We start from the raw sequence: 20000 nt of genomic DNA, 5'->3' as shown, positions 1-20000 counted from the left end.
GAAGTCTCCCCAGATTTCCAGTACTCCTCACCTCTTTCAATAACATTTTCAAATAAATTTGCGTTATCGCAATAGCTGCTTACCATTGATTTCTCATGGCAGCGGCCATTGGTCTCTCCTAGAATTTGAGTGGCAATAAGCCTCTCCAAGTTACTAGTTCCGTTCGCACTTATCCAGCAGAGATCTGGTCAGAGCTCTCTTATCGGTCTTTCCATCCTCCTTGATACTTCTTGACTATGTTTTGCCTTTGCAGCAATTTGTCTACCTCGTGCATGTGGCTCATGTATATTAGTTTCCGCATTCGAGGGGTTTCCTTAATATTTCAGCTGTTTTCATTATTGTTATTCGTTGTATCTTTCCGGCCATTCCTCTGATTCCAATTTCTCCCATTCTTTTTTCAAAGTGTTTTAAAATTGTTCCTAGTGCTCTTACTATTATAGGTATTATCTTAATCACATTTAAGCGTATTCTACGACTAAACAAAGCCAGGCGTCCTTAGGCATGTGTATGTTTCTGATTTTGATGCCGATTTACCGGGAAGAAGTTGTAAATTACACGAGGTTAACTTTCTAAATATTTTTATTTCCAAAATTTTCCTTGTAATTGATGAATTTATTTTTTACATAAGTCAGTTTAGGATTTTAGTTTTCTGAGTAATTGGAAAACAAAAGAATATTTTTATCATTTGATCATTAGTACTAGAAATGGAACATTCAATTAAAAGGTTCTTTTCTATCGGTTTTAGAATCAGAAAGGAGGCTTACCTTTTTCGATTTCGATACTTACTCCCATACCCTAAAATGTACCAATTCTTTTACAGTTCTTAATATTTTAATTGCAAATTATTTTCTGATTTCGATCACCCTCCATATTCCAATTTTTCGATTCTGATACCCCGAAATGTTCTCAATTCTTCGATTTTGATATCCCGAAATGTTCCAATTTTTGGATTCTGATACCCTGAAATATTCCCAGTTCTTCGATTTTGATATCCCGAAATGTTCCCAATTCGTCAATTCTGGTACTCTGAAATGTTCTCAATTCTTCGATTTTGATACCCTGAAATATTATTAATTCTTCGATTTTGACACCCTGAAATGTTTCCATTTCTTCGATTTTGATACCCTGCAATGTTTCCAATTCTTCGATATTGACACCCTGAAATATTCCCAATTCTTCGATATTGACACCCTGAAATGTTCCCAATTCTTCGATATTGACACCCTGAAATATTCCCAATTCTTCGATATTGACACCCTGAAATGTTCCCAATTCTTCGATATTGACACCCTGAAATATTCCCAATTCTTCGATATTGACACCCTGAAATGTTCCCAATTCTTCGATATTGACACCCTGAAATATTCCCAATTCTTCGATATTGACACCCTGAAATGTTCCCAATTCTTCGATATTGACACCCTGAAATATTCCCAATTCTTCGATATTGACACCCTGAAATATTCCCAATTCTTCGATATTGACACCCTGAAATATTCCCAATTCTTCGATATTGACACCCTGAAATGTTCCCAATTCTTCGATATTGACACCCTGAAATATTCCCAATTCTTCGATATTGACACCCTGAAATGTTCCCAATTCTTCGATATTGACACCCTGAAATATTCCCAATTCTTCGATATTGACACCCTGAAATGTTCCCAATTCTTCGATATTGACACCCTGAAATATTCCCAATTCTTCGATATTGACACCCTGAAATGTTCCCAATTCTTCGATATTGACACCCTGAAATATTCCCAATTCTTCGATATTGACACCCTGAAATATTCCCAATTCTTCGATATTGACACCCTGAAATGTTCCCAATTCTTCGATATTGACACCCTGAAATGTTCCCAATTCTTCGATATTGACACCCTGAAATATTCCCAATTCTTCGATATTGACACCCTGCAATGTTTCCAATTCTTCGATATTGACACCCTGAAATATTCCCAATTCTTCGATATTGACACCCTGAAATATTCCCAATTCTTCGATATTGACACCCTGCAATGTTTCCAATTCTTCGATATTGACACCCTGAAATATTCCCAATTCTTCGATATTGACACCCTGAAATGTTCCCAATTCTTCGATATTGACACCCTGAAATATTCCCAATTCTTCGATATTGACACCCTGAAATATTCCCAATTCTTCGATATTGACACCCTGAAATGTTCCCAATTCTTCGATATTGACACCCTGAAATGTTCCCAATTCTTCGATATTGACACCCTGAAATACTCCCAATTCTTCGATATTGACACCCTGCAATGTTTCCAATTCTTCGATATTGACACCCTGAAATATTCCCAATTCTTCGATATTGACACCCTGAAATGTTCCCAATTCTTCGATATTGACACCCTGAAATGTTCCCAATTCTTCGATATTGACACCCTGAAATATTCCCAATTCTTCGATATTGACACCCTGCAATGTTTCCAATTCTTCGATATTGACACCCTGAAATATTCCCAATTCTTCGATATTGACACCCTGAAATATTCCACATTCTTCGATATTGACACCCTGAAATGTTCCCAATTCTTCGATATTGACACCCTGAAATATTCCCAATTCTTCGATATTGACACCCTGAAATGTTCCCAATTCTTCGATATTGACACCCTGAAATATTCCCAATTCTTTGATATTGACACCCTGAAATATTCCCAATTCTTCGATATTGACACCCTGAAATATTCCAAATTCTTCGATATTGACACCCTGAAATGTTCCCAATTCTTCGATATTGACACCCTGAAATATTCCCAATTCTTCGATATTGACACCCTGAAATGTTCCCAATTCTTCGATATTGACACCCTGAAATGTTCCCAATTCTTCGATATTGACACCCTGAAATATTCCCAATTCTTCGATATTGACACCCTGAAATATTCCTAATTCTTCGATATTGACACCCTGAAATGTTCCCAATTCTTCGATATTGACACCCTGAAATATTCCCAATTCTTCGATATTGACACCCTGAAATGTTCCCAATTCTTCGATATTGACACCCGGAAATATTCCCAATTCTTCGATATTGACACCCTGAAATGTTCCCAATTCTTCGATATTGACACCCTGAAATGTTCCCAATTCTTCGATATTGACACCCTGAAATATTCCCAATTCTTCGATATTGACACCCTGAAATATTCCCAATTCTTCGATATTGACACCCTGAAATGTTCCCAATTCTTCGATATTGACACCCTGAAATATTCCCAATTCTTCGATATTGACACCCTGAAATATTCCCAATTCTTCGATATTGACACCCTGAAATATTCCCAATTCTTCGATATTGACACCCTGAAATGTTCCCAATTCTTCGATATTGACACCCTGAAATATTCCCAATTCTTCGATATTGACACCCTGAAATATTCCCAATTCTTCGATATTGACACCTTGAAATCTTCCCAATTCTTCGATATTGACACCCTGAAATATTCCCAATTCTTCGATATTGACACCCTGAAATATTCCCAATTCTTCGATATTGACACCCTGAAATATTCCCAATTCTTCGATATTGACACCCTGAAATGTTCCCAATTCTTCGATATTGACACCCTAAAATATTCCCAATTCTTCGATATTGACACCCTGAAATATTCCCAATTCTTCGATATTGACACCCTGAAATATTCCCAATTCTTCGATATTGACACCCTGAAATGTTCCCAATTCTTCGATATTGACACCCTGAAATATTCTCAATTCTTCGATATTGACACCCTGAAATATTCCCAATTGTTCGATATTGACACCCTGAAATGTTCCCAATTCTTCGATATTGACACCCTGAAATATTCCCAATTCTTCGATATTGACACCCTGAAATATTCCCAATTCTTCGATATTGACACCCTGAAATGTTCCCAATTCTTCGATATTGACACCCTGAAATGTTCCCAATTCTTCGATATTGACACCCTGAAATATTCCCAATTCTTCGATATTGACACCCTGAAATATTCCCAATTCTTCGATATTGACACCCTGAAATGTTCCCAATTCTTCGATATTGACACCCTGAAATATTCCCAATTCTTCGATATTGACACCCTGAAATGTTCCCAATTCTTCGATATTGACACCCTGAAATGTTCCCAATTCTTCGATATTGACACCCTGAAATATTCCCAATTCTTCGATATTGACACCCTGAAATGTTCCCAATTCTTCGATATTGACACCCTGAAATATTCCCAATTCTTCGATATTGATACCCTGCAATGTTTCCAATTCTTCGATATTGACACCCTGAAATATTCCCAATTCTTCGATATTGACACCCTGAAATATTCCCAATTCTTCGATATTGACACCCTGAAATGTTCCCAATTCTTCGATATTGACACCCTGAAATATTCCCAATTCTTCGATATTGACACCCTGAAATGTTCCCAATTCTTCGATATTGACACCCTGAAATATTCCCAATTCTTCGATATTGACACCCTGAAATATTCCCAATTCTTCGATATTGACACCCTGAAATATTCCCAATTCTTCGATATTGACACCCTGAAATGTTCCCAATTCTTCGATATTGACACCCTGAAATATTCCCAATTCTTCGATATTGACACCCTGAAATGTTCCCAATTCTTCGATATTGACACCCTGAAATGTTCCCAATTCTTCGATATTGACACCCTGAAATATTCCCAATTCTTCGATATTGACACCCTGAAATATTCCCAATTCTTCGATATTGACACCCTGAAATATTCCCAATTCTTCGATATTGACACCCTGAAATAAACCCAATTCTTCGATATTGACACCCTGAAATGTTCCCAATTCTTCGATATTGACACCCTGAAATATTCCCAATTCTTCGATATTGACACCCTGAAATATTCCCAATTCTTCGATATTGACACCCTGAAATGTTCCCAATTCTTCGATATTGACACCCTGAAATATTCCCAATTCTTCGATATTGACACCCTGAAATATTCCCAATTCTTCGATATTGACACCCTGAAATGTTCCCAATTCTTCGATATTGACACCCTGAAATATTCCCAATTCTTCGATATTGACACCCTGAAATGTTCCCAATTCTTCGATATTGACACCCTGAAATATTCCCAATTCTTCGATATTGACACCCTGAAATATTCCCAATTCTTCGATATTGACACCCTGAAATGTTCCCAATTCTTCGATATTGACACCCTGAAATATTCCCAATTCTTCGATATTGACACCCTGAAATATTCCCAATTCTTCGATATTGACACCCTGAAATGTTCCCAATTCTTCGATATTGACACCCTGAAATATTCCCAATTCTTCGATATTGACACCCTGAAATCTTCCCAATTCTTCGATATTGACACCCTGAAATATTCCCAATTCTTCGATATTGACACCCTGAAATGTTCCCAATTCTTCGATATTGACACCCTGAAATATTCCCAATTCTTCGATATTGACACCCTGAAATATTCCCAATTCTTCGATATTGACACCCTGAAATATTCCCAATTCTTCGATATTGACACCCTGAAATGTTCCCAATTCTTCGATATTGACACCCTGAAATATTCCCAATTCTTCGATATTGACACCCTGAAATGTTCCCAATTCTTCGATATTGACACCCTGAAATATTCCCAATTCTTCGATATTGACACCCTGAAATATTCCCAATTCTTCGATATTGACACCCTGAAATATTCCCAATTCTTCGATATTGACACCCTGAAATATTCCCAATTCTTCGATATTGACACCCTGAAATGTTCCCAATTCTTCGATATTGACACCCTGAAATATTCCCAATTCTTCGATATTGACACCCTGAAATATTCCCAATTCTTCCATATTGACACCCTGAAATATTCCCAATTCTTCGATATTGACACCCTGAAATATTCCCAATTCTTCGATATTGACACCCTGAAATATTCCCAATTCTTCGATATTGACACCCTGAAATGTTCCCAATTCTTCGATATTGACACCCTGAAATATTCCCAATTCTTCGATATTGACACCCTGAAATGTTCCCAATTCTTCGATATTGACACCCTGAAATATTCCCAATTCTTCGATATTGACACCCTGAAATATTCCCAATTCTTCGATATTGACACCCTGAAATATTCCCAATTCTTCGATATTGACACCCTGAAATATTCCCAATTCTTCGATATTGACACCTTGAAATGTTCCCAATTCTTCGATATTGACACCCTGAAATATTCCCAATTCTTCGATATTGACACCCTGAAATATTCCCAATTCTTCGATATTGACACCCTGAAATATTCCCAATTCTTCGATATTGACACCCTGAAATATTCCCAATTCTTCGATATTGACACCCTGAAATGTTCCCAATTCTTCGATATTGACACCCTGCAATGTTTCCAATTCTTCGATATTGACACCCTGAAATATTCCCAATTCTTCGATATTGACACCCTGAAATATTCCCAATTCTTCGATATTGACACCCTGAAATATTCCCAATTCTTCGATATTGACACCCTGAAATGTTCCCAATTCTTCGATATTGACACCCTGAAATGTTCCCAATTCTTCGATATTGACACCCTGAAATATTCCCAATTCTTCGATATTGACACCCTGAAATATTCCCAATTCTTCGATATTGACACCCTGAAATATTCCCAATTCTTCGATATTGACACCCTGAAATGTTCCCAATTCTTCGATATTGACACCCTGAAATATTCCCAATTCTTCGATATTGACACCCTGAAATATTCCCAATTCTTCGATATTGACACCCTGAAATATTCCCAATTCTTCGATATTGACACCCTGAAATATTCCCGATTCTTCAGATTCATGATTTTTCTGATTTCGGTCGCACAAAAATTCCAAATTTTTCAAATACTCGATTTATTGCAATTCTGAGATTTTTTTTTTTTTTTTTTTTTTTACAAAGGCATCACCACATTATCAAGGCCCAGAGGCCACTCAAGGATAAGGGTTAAAGAGTGTACAGTAGAAGTTGGTCAATATAGTAATCATTAGTAATGAAAATTTGGTAAATTTAATAACTTATATGGAACGGCTCATCAAGAACTTATTTACTTTAGACTTGAACAAAACCATATTGTAGTCAGCCGGAAAGCAGGAAAACGGAAGACAATTCCACAGGCGTGCAGTTCTAAGAAAGAAGCTTTGTTCATGGAATCTACGTTTAGGTTTAGGGACAGATAAAGAGTGGGGGAAATTATTGATAGTGTTTACAGCTAGACGAGTGTTTCTTGTGAAAGTTTGGCGAGGGGGGACCATAGATTGAAGCTCAGTTGAACACTTTCCATGAAAATAACGATATATCAGAGACAAACTCGCAACATCTCTTCTGTGAGATAGAGGTTGCAAGGAGGAGAAAAGGACATCTCCTACGAGGCTACGAAGTCTATTTTGAACTCTATCAAGGCAGGCCAAGTCCTTTCTAGCAGCTCCTGCCCAGATGTGGCAACAGTATTCCATCCTTGGACGTACCTGGCTCTTATATAGATAGAGAATAGCATCAGCAGTGAGATATCTACTGGATCGATAGAAAGATCCCACCATTTTTCCAGCGGCCTTGGCAACAGATTTGATATACGTGTTCCATTTAAGATCAGGAGTAATGGTCAAGCCCAGAAGCTTGTCAAAACTTGAGGCCTCCTGAAGACGAGAGCCATTCATTTCAATTGATGACAAATGTGGATTAGAATGTTGATGATGTAAAGAGAGAAGCTTGGTTTTAGATGCATTAAAAGTAACCAGCCACTCCTTTCCCCATTGTACTACGTGCTCAAGATCAGAGGAGAGAGAATTGGAGAGAACTTGGTCGTTTACTGTCTTAGATGTGGTACCATAAATGGTAGTGTCGTCAGCATAAATGTCTACAAATGATGTAAGGATATGATTTGGAAGATCATTAATGTAGATCAGGAAAAGAGTTGGGCCCAGGATGGATCCCTGAGGGACACCGGCATTAATACTGTGAGCTTCTGATTTTTGCCCCTCAACTACTACTCTTATGAACCTATCAGAAAGAAATGATTTAATAATTGAGAAGACTTTTCCAGCTATACCATAGCTAGCGATCTTATGAAGTAAACTTTTATGCCATACCCTATCAAAGGCTTTAGATATGTCAAGAGCAATTGCCCTAGAAAGATTGCCACCGTCGAGAGAGTTGCTAATCCTATGCGATATAACTGTAATGACATCTGCTGTAGATCTAGCAGAACGGAAACGATATTGAGTGTCACTAAGAAGGTTATTTTTGTTGAGATGTTTGATTACTTCTGTATTTAATACAGATTCTAGCAACTTACTCATGACGCACAGGAGACTTATTGGCCTGTACTGAGAGGGGGATGAGCGATCACCTGAATTCTTAAATACAGGGCATACTGATGAGATTTTCCAGGGAGATGGGAAACTATTCTCCTTAAGACAACGTTTAAACAGTTTTGTAAGTATGGGCGCTAGTTCAGGTTGAAGTTTTTTGAGTACTATAATTGGAATACCATCAGGGCCAGTTGCTTTACTGGAATCAAGGTTTTTGATTAGCTTGGCAACATCACGTACAGATATACGTATATCACGTAGCGTGTTTTCTGATACAAGAGGAAATATTGGGGGTTGGCGGTCTTGGTCGCAAAGGGTAGAATTAGCTGCAAAGTTCTTGACAAAGATACATATTAATTCTGATTTTTTCGATTCCGATTGTTTAAAAACTAATTTTATTAACTTATTTTTTTTTGTCTTGCTTGCTATTTAATAGAAAATGTAATGCTATTATACTGATGATATTCTGTCACTGAAAATAGAGACATCTGATATAAAAATGCCAGACTTAAATTATTTTCAGAATTTTTCTGTCAGCATCGGTCGTTAAATTCTTGAAGAGTGTGTTCTCCAAGAACTGAGCAAGAGATGCTTTCTATTATTATTATTATTATTATTATTATTATTATTATTATTGTTGTTGTTGTTGTTGTTGTTGTTGTTGTTGTTTTAATTATTTTTAATTCTATTTTGTTGTTACAAATCACACTTCATAATCATTATCAATATATATATATATATATATATATATATATATATATGGACTATCCATTTATCTAGTGTTTCCTTTTCAGATTAAATATGTTTTTAACTCATTTCAAAGTGTTTTTTAACATATTTCATTAACTGTTTGCTCATATATATATATATATATATATATATATATATATATATATATATATATATATATATATATATATATACAGTTAAAGCCGAAATTATTGGCACCCTTTCAATTTTTATGTTTTTGGGAGAAAAAAACATTTTTTCACTAATTATTTTTATTAAAGTGTTGATGAACATTTATATCGACCATCTACAGATCTCCTGAAACACTTTTAGCTTATCATAAAATATTCAAAATAAATATTATTAATGTTAATAAAAAACAGACGAATTCAAATTTATTGTCACCCTTTATCAATAGCCATTTGCAAAGCCTTTGTTTTTAATAACAGCTTCCAGACGTTTTCTATACGACATTACTAAATTCCTACACAGATCAACAGGAATATTAAACCCTTCTTCCTCGGCGATATCTTCTAATTCCTTCAGATTCCTTGGTTTCCTTTTTTTCACGTTCGTCTTCACCACAACCCACAAGTTTTCCATTGGATTCAAGTCCGGACTTTGACTTGGCCACGTCAGGACGTTTATTTCATTATCCAAAAGCCATTTCTTCACCGATTTCGTCGTATGTTTTTGATGATTGTCCTGTTGTAAGACCCAGTTGGTTTCAATACTAAAGGCTTCTGCAGAAGGTTTTAGATTTTCAGTCAATATTTTAATGTATTGATCTTGCCTCATGATGCCATCCACAGTAACAAGTTTTCCAGTGCCATTGGCCGAAAAGCAACCCCAAAACATACGGTTTCCTCCATCATACTTCACCGTAGGGACTGTATTCTTTGGATTGAGGGCTTCTCCTTTCTTCCGCCAAACAAACAACACATCTCTGCTACCAAAAAGTTCAATTTTAGTCTCATCTGACCATAAAACTGAACCCCAAAAAGTTGAATCCTTGTCAATAAACTCCCGTGCAAACTCTAAGCGGGCTTTAACATGTTTCTTGGAGAGGAGAGGAGAGGAGTCTTCCTTGGTTGGTACCCCTGAATCCCGTGTGACTTCAGTGCCCTCCTCAATGTCGAAACAGAAATTTCAATACCTTGATCGCTCAATTGTTGGACTACTTTCTTACCAGTAGTTTTCGGGTCCTTTTCCACTTCTCGAATGACTTGTCGTACAGTTCTGGGAGAAAGTTTCATTTTGCAGCCTCGACCCGTCAAGTTTTGAATGGTATTGAAAACACCATACTTCTTGATAATGTTTTTTACTGTTGACACAGGAACTTCAAAACGCTTAGAAATGGATTTGTATCCACTACCTTTCATGCGTGCATCCACTATTTTCTGTCTAACATCGAAACTGTGTTCCTTAATTCTAGCCATCTTTGCAGTCTGGTGTTATTGATAAAGTGAAGGATTGACCAATGCACGCCATTTATAGAAGGCTTTGGAATGCAATACCCAAATCATAAAAAAAACATGTACTACCATTAATATTGCAGCTTATCTTCCAATTTTCGGATTTTAATCATGTCAAATCACATTTAAGTTCCTTTTGAAGGATTAATCGTTGCTATTTCTTCTGATGAGTTAATGGCATAATAGATTCACTGATTGATATAAGAATTAAGTGATTGATTTTGCGCTACGAAACAGATACTGTCAAGAATTGTATAAGTCAACTGAATTAAAGAAATAAATTGTAAGATGGTCAACATTATGAATTTTGGAATATAACTTTTTGTCATTTATTCTCTCTCTCTCTATATATATATTTATATATATTTATTTATATATTCTCTCTCTCTCTCTCTCTATATATATATATATATATATATATATATATATATATATATATATATATATATATTTATATATATATACTCCGCGGATTAAGGACTATCCACTTATCTAGTGTTTCCTTTTCAGATTAAATATGTTTTTAACTCATTTCAAAGTGTTTTTTTTAACATGTTTTATTAACTGTTTGCTCGTATTATAAGTTCTATCTCCTATTTGGTTTTATCGAGCTTTTACATCTGGCTGAGATAACTTTATAAATATTAAGTCTTTAATATTTATAATATACTTTAATTTTACCATCTTGGATCATTTTGGTAAATTTAATTGTAATTTTTATTTTATTTATATATATATATATATATATATATATATATATATATATATATATATATATATATATATATATATATATATGTGTGTGTGTGTGTGTGTGTGTGTATGTGTGTGTGCATGTATCTATCTATCTGTCTATCTATATAAATATTGTCTCTGTTCGTCTCTGTATCTCTTTGGGTCACTCTATCTATCTATCTATCTATCTATCTATCTATCTATCTATCTATCTATCTATAAAAATCATGCTGATCTTGCTTGTCTGTTTGTGTTTTTGCCCTTTTATGAACTGGTAACGTAATCGTGTTTTAGTGTCATAGGGATAACCGTGCAATGTAGATCTTGTAATCACGTTTTCCCCCGTGCGTATTGGATGGCGTCACAAAACAATCAAATCACGAGTGACGACACTAATCGATGACGTCATTCAACTATAACAGAGATATAGGTAATTTCCCGACCGTACCAACATACACAAATGTTAAGGTAATGTGAATAAGCGTGTTGCTGCTCAACTCCCCGCCCAGGGTTTTCTATTTTATCTCGCCCGTACGACAGTAGCCCCTTATGCTTCTGCAGGAACAAGCCTTGATTTGGTTGAATAAAAGTTAAAAAAAAAAAAAAAAAAAGAGGCGGGGAAGAAAAAGCACTTGGTGACCTTGATTGAAGTCGTCCGAAGATACCGACAAATCCTTACCCTGTTTTTCTCCGATTGCATTTCGGACAATTCCATTTCCCACGTGGACTTTTCAGTGGCGAATCTGTTGCTCTGCTCGTTTAACAATTGATCTTTGTCCTCAACTTGTAGTTGCAATTCTTCGATTTGGCTTTTTAATCTAGAAACCTGATTCTGACCTGCTTCAGCCTGAAAAAAAAATAAAATAAAATAATAACATTTATTTATGAAGAAGGAAGAATATAAGTTCGAAAGAAGATATACACAATGGCACAAGTAAATAAACGCATCTATAAAGAAAGACTTTCAAGAGAATCTGATTGGCTTAATCGAGATGATATTGATCATTCCCCCTCGCTGATGAATTGGAAAGATCACTCGGTTAAAATTGGAAAGTGAAATCCTTAGGTTTGATACTCATTAAATCTACCTTCACACACACGCGCATATACACATGCACACATACACATATACACACACAACTACACATGTAAGGGATTTTTTTTTACACGGTGGTCACCACTTATCAAGGCCCGGAAGCCACTCAGGGATAAGGGTTATTGCAAGTACAGTACGTTAGTGTGGAGATTTGATGACGTGTTTACTTAAGGGGGCGGTTCATTAGGAATTTGTTAACGTTGGACTTGAAGACATCCAAGTTGTAGTCAGGTGGGAAGCAGGCAGACGGAACAGAGTTCCACAGGCTTGCAGTTCTAAGAAAGAAGCTTTGTTCATGGAATCCGCGTTTTGATTTAGGCACAGATATAGAGTGGGGGAAATTTTTCACAGTGGATTCAGCTAGACGGGTGTTTTTCGTGAAAGATTGGCGAGGGGGGACCAGAGATTGGAGTTCAGACGAGCACCTGCCATGGAAATAACGATAAAACAAGGATAGGCTCGCAACGTCTATTCTGTGGGAGAGAGGTTGCAGGGTAGAGAAAAGGGCATGCCCCACTAAGCCACGAAGTTTATTTTGTACTCTGTCAAGGCAGAATAGGCTGTTTTTAGCAGCTCCTGCCCAGATATGGCAGCAGTACTCCATCTTTGGACGTACTTGGCTTTTATATAGATAGAGAATTGCATCAGTAGTGATATATCTTCTGGAGCGGTAGAAGGATCCCACCATCTTTCCAGCGACCTTGGCAACAGACTTTATGTATTTGGTCGACATTCACCGATGCCTGGTTTCACAGCCATGGCGTGAGCATAGGTAAATGATACCCAACCTCTAACAAAAAATAAAAATAAAAGGTGTCAGAAGCCCAACTCCCCACCCAGGGTTTTCTATTTTATCTCTTAGTTTTGGCGAAAACTAATTGTAACATTTATGATAAAGTTTGAATTAACACTAGATGGATCTAATCATTTTTTGTATTTTATTCAATACGTGAGAAAAAGATTATATCGTTCAATCATTAACAAGATGTTGAATGTTCTTGTAAAGATTAACAAGATGTTGGATGTTCTTGTAAAGATTAACAAGATGTTGGATGTTCTTGTAAAGAGTGTCCTGGAAATAAATGTTAGGATTTTAGAACTATGTATAGTTCGTGATGCCCCTAACTCTGGTCGTTCTAGAGTTACTTCTTACAGGGAAAACAATGCTATCAAGATCTGCAGCCTCAGAAACAGATTTGAAACGGCTTCCCAAATCCAACAACAGTGCAATCTTGTTAAAAAGTGCTCTCTTTCTACAGTTAAGAACAGATTAAAGGAATTTGATTTTCGAGGATATGTTGCAAGACGCAAGCCAATGATTTCTGTTAAGAACAGAAAGCGCCGTCTAAACATTACTCTTCATATTGGTCGAAAGTGCTTTTTAGCGACGAAAGCAAGTTCAATAGGCTATGCAGTGATGGTAGGTAGTACGTTTGTGGAAGGAAGGACGAAGAATTTAATCCTAGGTTCAACACTGCAAGGTGATGGAGGTTTAGGTTTGGTGTTGGGCGATATTAGTGCCAATGGCCTAGGGCCTATAGTTCGCTTGCAAGGGCGAATTAATTCGACCAAGTACATTAATATGTTGACTCAGCATTTTCTATTCTACTTTGGCCGGAATTTGGATGATATTCCCATCTTCATGCAGGATAATGCTCCCATTCACCCAGCTGACAATGTCAAGAGGTTCCTGGAAGAGCATGATAATCCATGTTTGGATTGGTCTTCACAATCTCCAGACCTCAATCCTATCGAAAACGTATGACATTACATCAAGCAACAGCTATGCAATGATAAAATTTTAAATCTGGAAGAACGTTGGACAAAAATTAAAGAGAAGTGAGATGCCTTTTCACCGGAGTATTGCTGTAAACTAATTCAAGAGAATGCCCCAAAATTGCAGAAGGGCTATGCTACTAAATAATAACTAGTTTATTGTGTTTCTGTTGTATTTGTGTTGCATTAATGTTCTAAAGTTACATTTAAATAACATTTTTCCATTGTGCCGACTTTCTTTTTACCTTTTCGATTTGAAGTTATTTTCTTAAATTGGCACGAACAGTAGGGTACTTCAATTAAAAATCAAATATGAATAAAAGGCGAATCAAATGAGATATAGGCTGTTTAAACAGTTATATTAGCTTAAATTTGCGGTTTTTGAAAATATGACAAGTGTGGCCTTTCTTTTTGATGGTACTATGTATATATATTTCTTTTCACACACACACGCACACACACATATTTCTCTTCTCTTTTTCTCTATATAAAAACCATGTAAAAATTCTGTTTCGTAAGTTTGTAAACGGGCACTTTTAGAGCAGTTTAGAACACGAACGAGAAGTATCTCCAATCTAATAATCTTCCTCGCCGGAAAAAAAATGATAGAGAAGTACATTATTATATAGTGCAAGAACTTGTACATGTGCATTCGAATGTGAAAATCGGTGAATAGATTTTCTACTACAACGAAAATTAGAAAATAATTTTTCTTGTCAGCTTCTGTCTATTACAATAGCACACAAAATTATATAATTTATCCATGTAGTAACACATACTACCTTTATTTCTCTGTTTCCCCCCTTTTTTCTTTAGCTATGTAAAAGATACATTTTTCTATTGCGGTGATGATAAGAACATTTAGCTATTTAATTAAATATCCTTCTTTCCCTCTCTTTACATGTTATATTTCACTGATGACCGATCGTCAAATGTGTTTTTTCTGTTTAATTTCTAAAAATTCCTCGATTTATACAGTCGTTGGCGATAATAAAAGCACACACAGCTGGTCATAAAAATATTTCGTTTATTTTTTGCGATTTTACAACTAAACTGCATTAAACATAAGGCTGATTTTGCGGCTCTCAACTTCGATGTCTCCCCTTTTTTATTTCATCGGATTTAATCATGGCAGACGAAAACACTACGACTCGCTGTGTTATAAAACTTGATTGTCTTGAATAAACAACAACAACAACAGCAACAACAACAACAACAACAACAACAACAACAACAACAACAACAACAACAGCAACAACAACAAAATAATTATATGATTTTTGGCATATTTTATCTTCGTTCCGTGACAGGTACGTACATCATACAGACTTTTTAAAAAATGTTAAATACCGCCATAAGTGCCAATCTGAACAAGCACCCCATTTTACTAAGAGATTCGTTCATCTTTTCATACGAGAATTTAGGACGCTGAAAATAACACAGCTTGTTTTCGAATGGCGTTCGTGACGTTGTTGGAAAAGAATGTGTTAATAATACCCTCTCGTGTCGCTCTCTTAACTCCGTGCTCTCTCTCTCTCTGTAATTTTATTTGGCCCCGATGACGTCAACATTCCAACTTGTATTGTCTAAATGTGGCTCAGACTCACTGACCGGGGATTTTACGTCCTAGAATTTGACCCCCTTTGAATCCAGACCTGTAACCGACTTTTGTTTGACATTACTCCCCGGAGATTTGGATTATTCAACATAGGGACATGTAGAAATTTCTGTTTAGTAAGTTCGTAAGCGGCTGGTGGTTTTAGAGCATAAACATGATATATTTCCAGTTTAAAAATTTAACTAACTAGAATAAGTATTAAAAAACAAAATTAAACTGTAGCAAAGTACATTATTATATTACGCTCATGCCCCCCCCCACACACACATATATATGTGTGTGTGTGTATGTGTGTGTATGTGTGTCTGTGTCTGTGTCTGTGTATAGGTGTGAGTAAGAGAGAAAGAGAGAGTATAATAGAATTGATGTTCAATAGAGCTCACCTCATTGGCCTTTTGTTCGAAATGCTCCTTGTCCGTCTGCCATCTTGATTTCTCTAGCGAGTATCGATCTTTCAGATTGCTCATCCCACGTTGGACGCCTCTGATGATCTCCTGTTGAAGCTCCTTCTCTTTGGACACCCGCTCCGAGTTGATCAACAGTTGGTTGTAGTCCCTCAGCAGCTTCTCCAGCTTCGTCTCGTAGCGCACTTTCATCGCAAGCTGTTCTGACTTGCGCACCCGCTCCTGTTGTTGCAATTGGAAGGCCAGCGTTGCCTGGAAACAAAGAATTTCACATTTTAATTAAAGAAAATCATAGCGAGTGAAAAGCGGTTCTTTTTATAGCGCATCCTCTTGCATGCTGCTATTGTTACCTCAGAAAATTCGGGAGTTATCTCCCATGAACCATATACAGGTTATCTCCTCCTGAATTATACTAGACAACGAAAGAATGCATTTTCTATTTCCGTAAAAAATCTCTATTATATAAAAATCATTTTGTGTGTATGAGTTCATTCCTCATAGATTCCGAAACGGCTGAGCCTATCTTTTGCAAATTTAACACAAAGCTAATTTACAGATCTGGCAGTCTTCTTGTAGGCAGTCTTCTTGTCTTTGTATATATATATATATATATATATATATATATATATATATATATATATATATATATATATATATATATATATATATATAATAAAGAAATAAGAACAATCAATCCGAATTGTATAAATCAACTGATTTAAAGGAATAAATTATAAGAACATCATGAATTTTGGAATATAAATTTTTGTCATTTATTATATATATATATTGCTCTGTAATCACATTCAGCTTCTTATATAAGGATTGATATATAATAAGAAAATATATTTCTACAGAAATATATATATATATATATATATATATATATATATATATATATATATATATATATATATTGTACAGAAATTCATCCGATAATATCGAAAATCGAAAAAAATCTGATCCTAAAAATGGTCTATCTTTCTTATAGATAAAAAAAGTAGAATTTTTACCGGAGAATTTTTTGCGTTACATTGGCAACAAAGATAATAAAATCTTAGCAAATCATTTCTTCTTAAAAAAAAAAAACAACAAAAAACAAACAAACAGAATTATTGACATCTGGATATATAACTTAGTATGAGAGTATTTCACTACATATAGAATTGTCTCCTGGTCAAGCCCGGGTGTATTTCACAATTTTATTTTAATTTTATCTTATTAATGAGTTTAATTTATAATAAAAGAAGAGTTACCATTTAAAATTGCCGCAAATCATTTCTTCATTTGCATATTTTAAAAGTAAACATTAATCAGAAGTGACTTTTCCATGGCATTCATCGACAAGCTCAAATATCAGCTGACATGGTGTTGTAAACAAACACAGACGGAATTTGATGAACGACATTATCATTATTATTTATTTAATTTAATTTTTTAAACATTTTTTGCGAATTAGTCCACGGGTAAATTATTCCTCGTAATATATAATAATCAATAGATGATTGATTCTATAATGATGCATACACAATCTGCATAAATTAAAATATCATGTTTAAGCGTATTGTACGACCGGGCAATGCTGGTTAACAGGTCCTGCTAGTATATAATTTTCAATAAAGGATTGATTCTATAATAATACATACGCAATCTGCATAAATTAAAATATCATGTTTAAGCGTATTGTACGACCGGACATAAGTTTTCACAACTCTAAAATATCAAATATCTCAAATTTAAATTGAAAAGTCGTTTAATTACACATCTGAATTTTCTATGCAGCCCCCAACCTCTTTCTTTATATAAACATAAATAAAATTAATATAGCTCAAATTACAACCCCTTACGCCTAACAACCGAGTTCCACAAGTTATAAAGATCGGTTAACTAGTTTAGGAATGAATCCGTACATATAAATATGTAAATATATACACATACAGAACTTAATAGAAATAGAGATATATACTTGTCTTATATCTTGGAGATTACGGTATCTAAGTTGTTAATGACACAAACTGACAATCTGTATATGGCCAGTTTGTGCTACCGAACCACTTTCACTTAGGATGTTGGCAACCTTCACGTAGTCACTCCTATAAGTACCCAATATCTTTCTATTTATCGTTTAATTCAATCTATATATATATATATATATATATATATATATATGTATATATATATATCTATAAAAGTGAAATTTTCTTTATACGTGTCTGTCTGACATAAGGAGTATTGAGATTTGAGATGTCTTTTTTAATCGCTTTTCGGCCAGAAATTTGACCTTTGAAAACTCTACCAAACTCCTCCACTAATCTTTGGCATCAAACATTTAAAATTTTACATGTAGGTTACTTGGACTAGGATCAAACTTTATAATTTGATCTGAGCCTAAAACAATAAATATTAAGGGATAAAAATTGGGGTCAAAGTTTAAAAACAAAATTGACCTCTGAGCTAATTTTTGGTCTAAACATTTGAAATTTTACATAAAGTGTATTCAGACATAAGGCAAGTCTTTTAATCGTTTTTTGGCCGAAAATTTGGCTGCCAAGGATTTGATCTTTGCGGTCTCTAGCAAACTATTCAGCCAATTGTGGGTCTAAACATTTGAAATTTTACATAAAGGGTATTCAGACATGCAGCAAGCTTTTTAATCAGTTTTGGGGCGAATATTTGGCTGCCAAAAGGTTAAAGTTTGCAGACTCTAACGAACTCCTCCGCGAATTGTGGGTCTAAACACTTGAAATTTTAAATGTAGGTTACCTGGATACGAGTCAAACTTTTTAATATATGTATACATGTGCACATAATGTTATGAACAGTACGTAGGACCCGAGCAAAGCCGGGTTGAATTGCTAATCTATGTTCAATCTAATCTAATGTCTAATCCAATCTTATATATGAAAGACGATACTCACTTGGGATTCCAATTTATTCATTTCCATAATTTGGGTCTTACTTTTGGCAACCAATTCTTCCACCTGTTTCTTCTTTGCTTCAAGGGCGGTACCAATTTCGGCCTGGGCGTCCAACAACTTCTGCTTTTCGTCCATCTCCTGTCGTAGGTTCCTGATTTCATGGTTCAGCCTGCTCTTCTCCTCAATCATGTTCTGGTTGTCCTGTCGCAGCACCCGCATCGAATCCTTCTCATTCATCATAGCCGTCTTCGTGACGTTGGTCAACCGCTCGTTCAGCGTCCGGATCTTCGACTGCAGCACGTTCTTCTCCTCGTTCCACTTCGTCTCCTTATCGTTGATCGTGTTCTTGAGGAGGCTTAGATCACGACACAACGCTTCCTTGTCATCGGTCAACCTCTGAACCGACTGCAGCAGCTCGGTGAACTTGTTCTTCAGGGCGTAGTTTTCTTTTTGCTCGTCGGTCTCGCTTAGCGGCCGCATACTCTCCACCTCGGTGACGTGGGTCCGCAAACGTTTCAGTTCTTCCTCCTTCTGCGTCAGCCTCGTTATGGAGTCGCGCACGGCGTTGTCCAGGTTTTTCACCTCGTCGTGTTTTTGGTCGATGTTCGTGTTCAGCCTCTGTAAGATGTCGTCCTTCTCCCGTAACCTCTCGTCGCGTTGTCGCAGCGACTCTCGCAGTTTCTTCACGTTCTCGTCCTGCGATGCCAGCTGAGCGAGCAGCGTCTGGAAGTCTTTGTCACGCTGTTTGGCAATTTCTTCTAGTTCCCGAATCACCTCGTCTCGTGTGGAGATGGCCGCCTCTTTAGCCTTGATGATTCGCTCTTTTTCGTTAAGCGATGCCGACTTCACCTGCACAGTCTTCTGCAGTTTCAGCAAGAT

General features: G+C 36.0%; 1 protein-coding gene across 3 annotated transcripts in view; it reads right to left on the bottom strand.

Moving 5' to 3' along the window:
* LOC145243581 (uncharacterized) overlaps positions 1–20000 on the bottom strand; it is a 465876-nt gene that overhangs the window by 35880 nt on the left and 409996 nt on the right. For all 3 annotated transcript variants that reach the window (XM_080106561.1, XM_080106562.1, XM_080106563.1), the window contains exons 10-12: positions 19122–20000; positions 16183–16455; positions 11989–12156 (exon numbers count right to left, since the gene is read on the bottom strand). The exon at positions 19122–20000 is cut by the window's right edge and continues 105 nt beyond it. In XM_080106561.1, the coding sequence (XP_079962687.1) occupies positions 11989–12156; positions 16183–16455; positions 19122–20000 (1320 nt within the window). The remainder of the gene's footprint in view (positions 1–11988; positions 12157–16182; positions 16456–19121) is intronic.

This window comes from Euprymna scolopes, chromosome 22, assembly GCF_053919585.1.
Source record: "Euprymna scolopes isolate OS-2025 chromosome 22, ASM5391958v1, whole genome shotgun sequence".
Taxonomy (NCBI): Eukaryota; Metazoa; Mollusca; class Cephalopoda; order Sepiida; family Sepiolidae; genus Euprymna; species Euprymna scolopes.
This window is presented reverse-complemented; position numbering and strand designations above follow the sequence as displayed.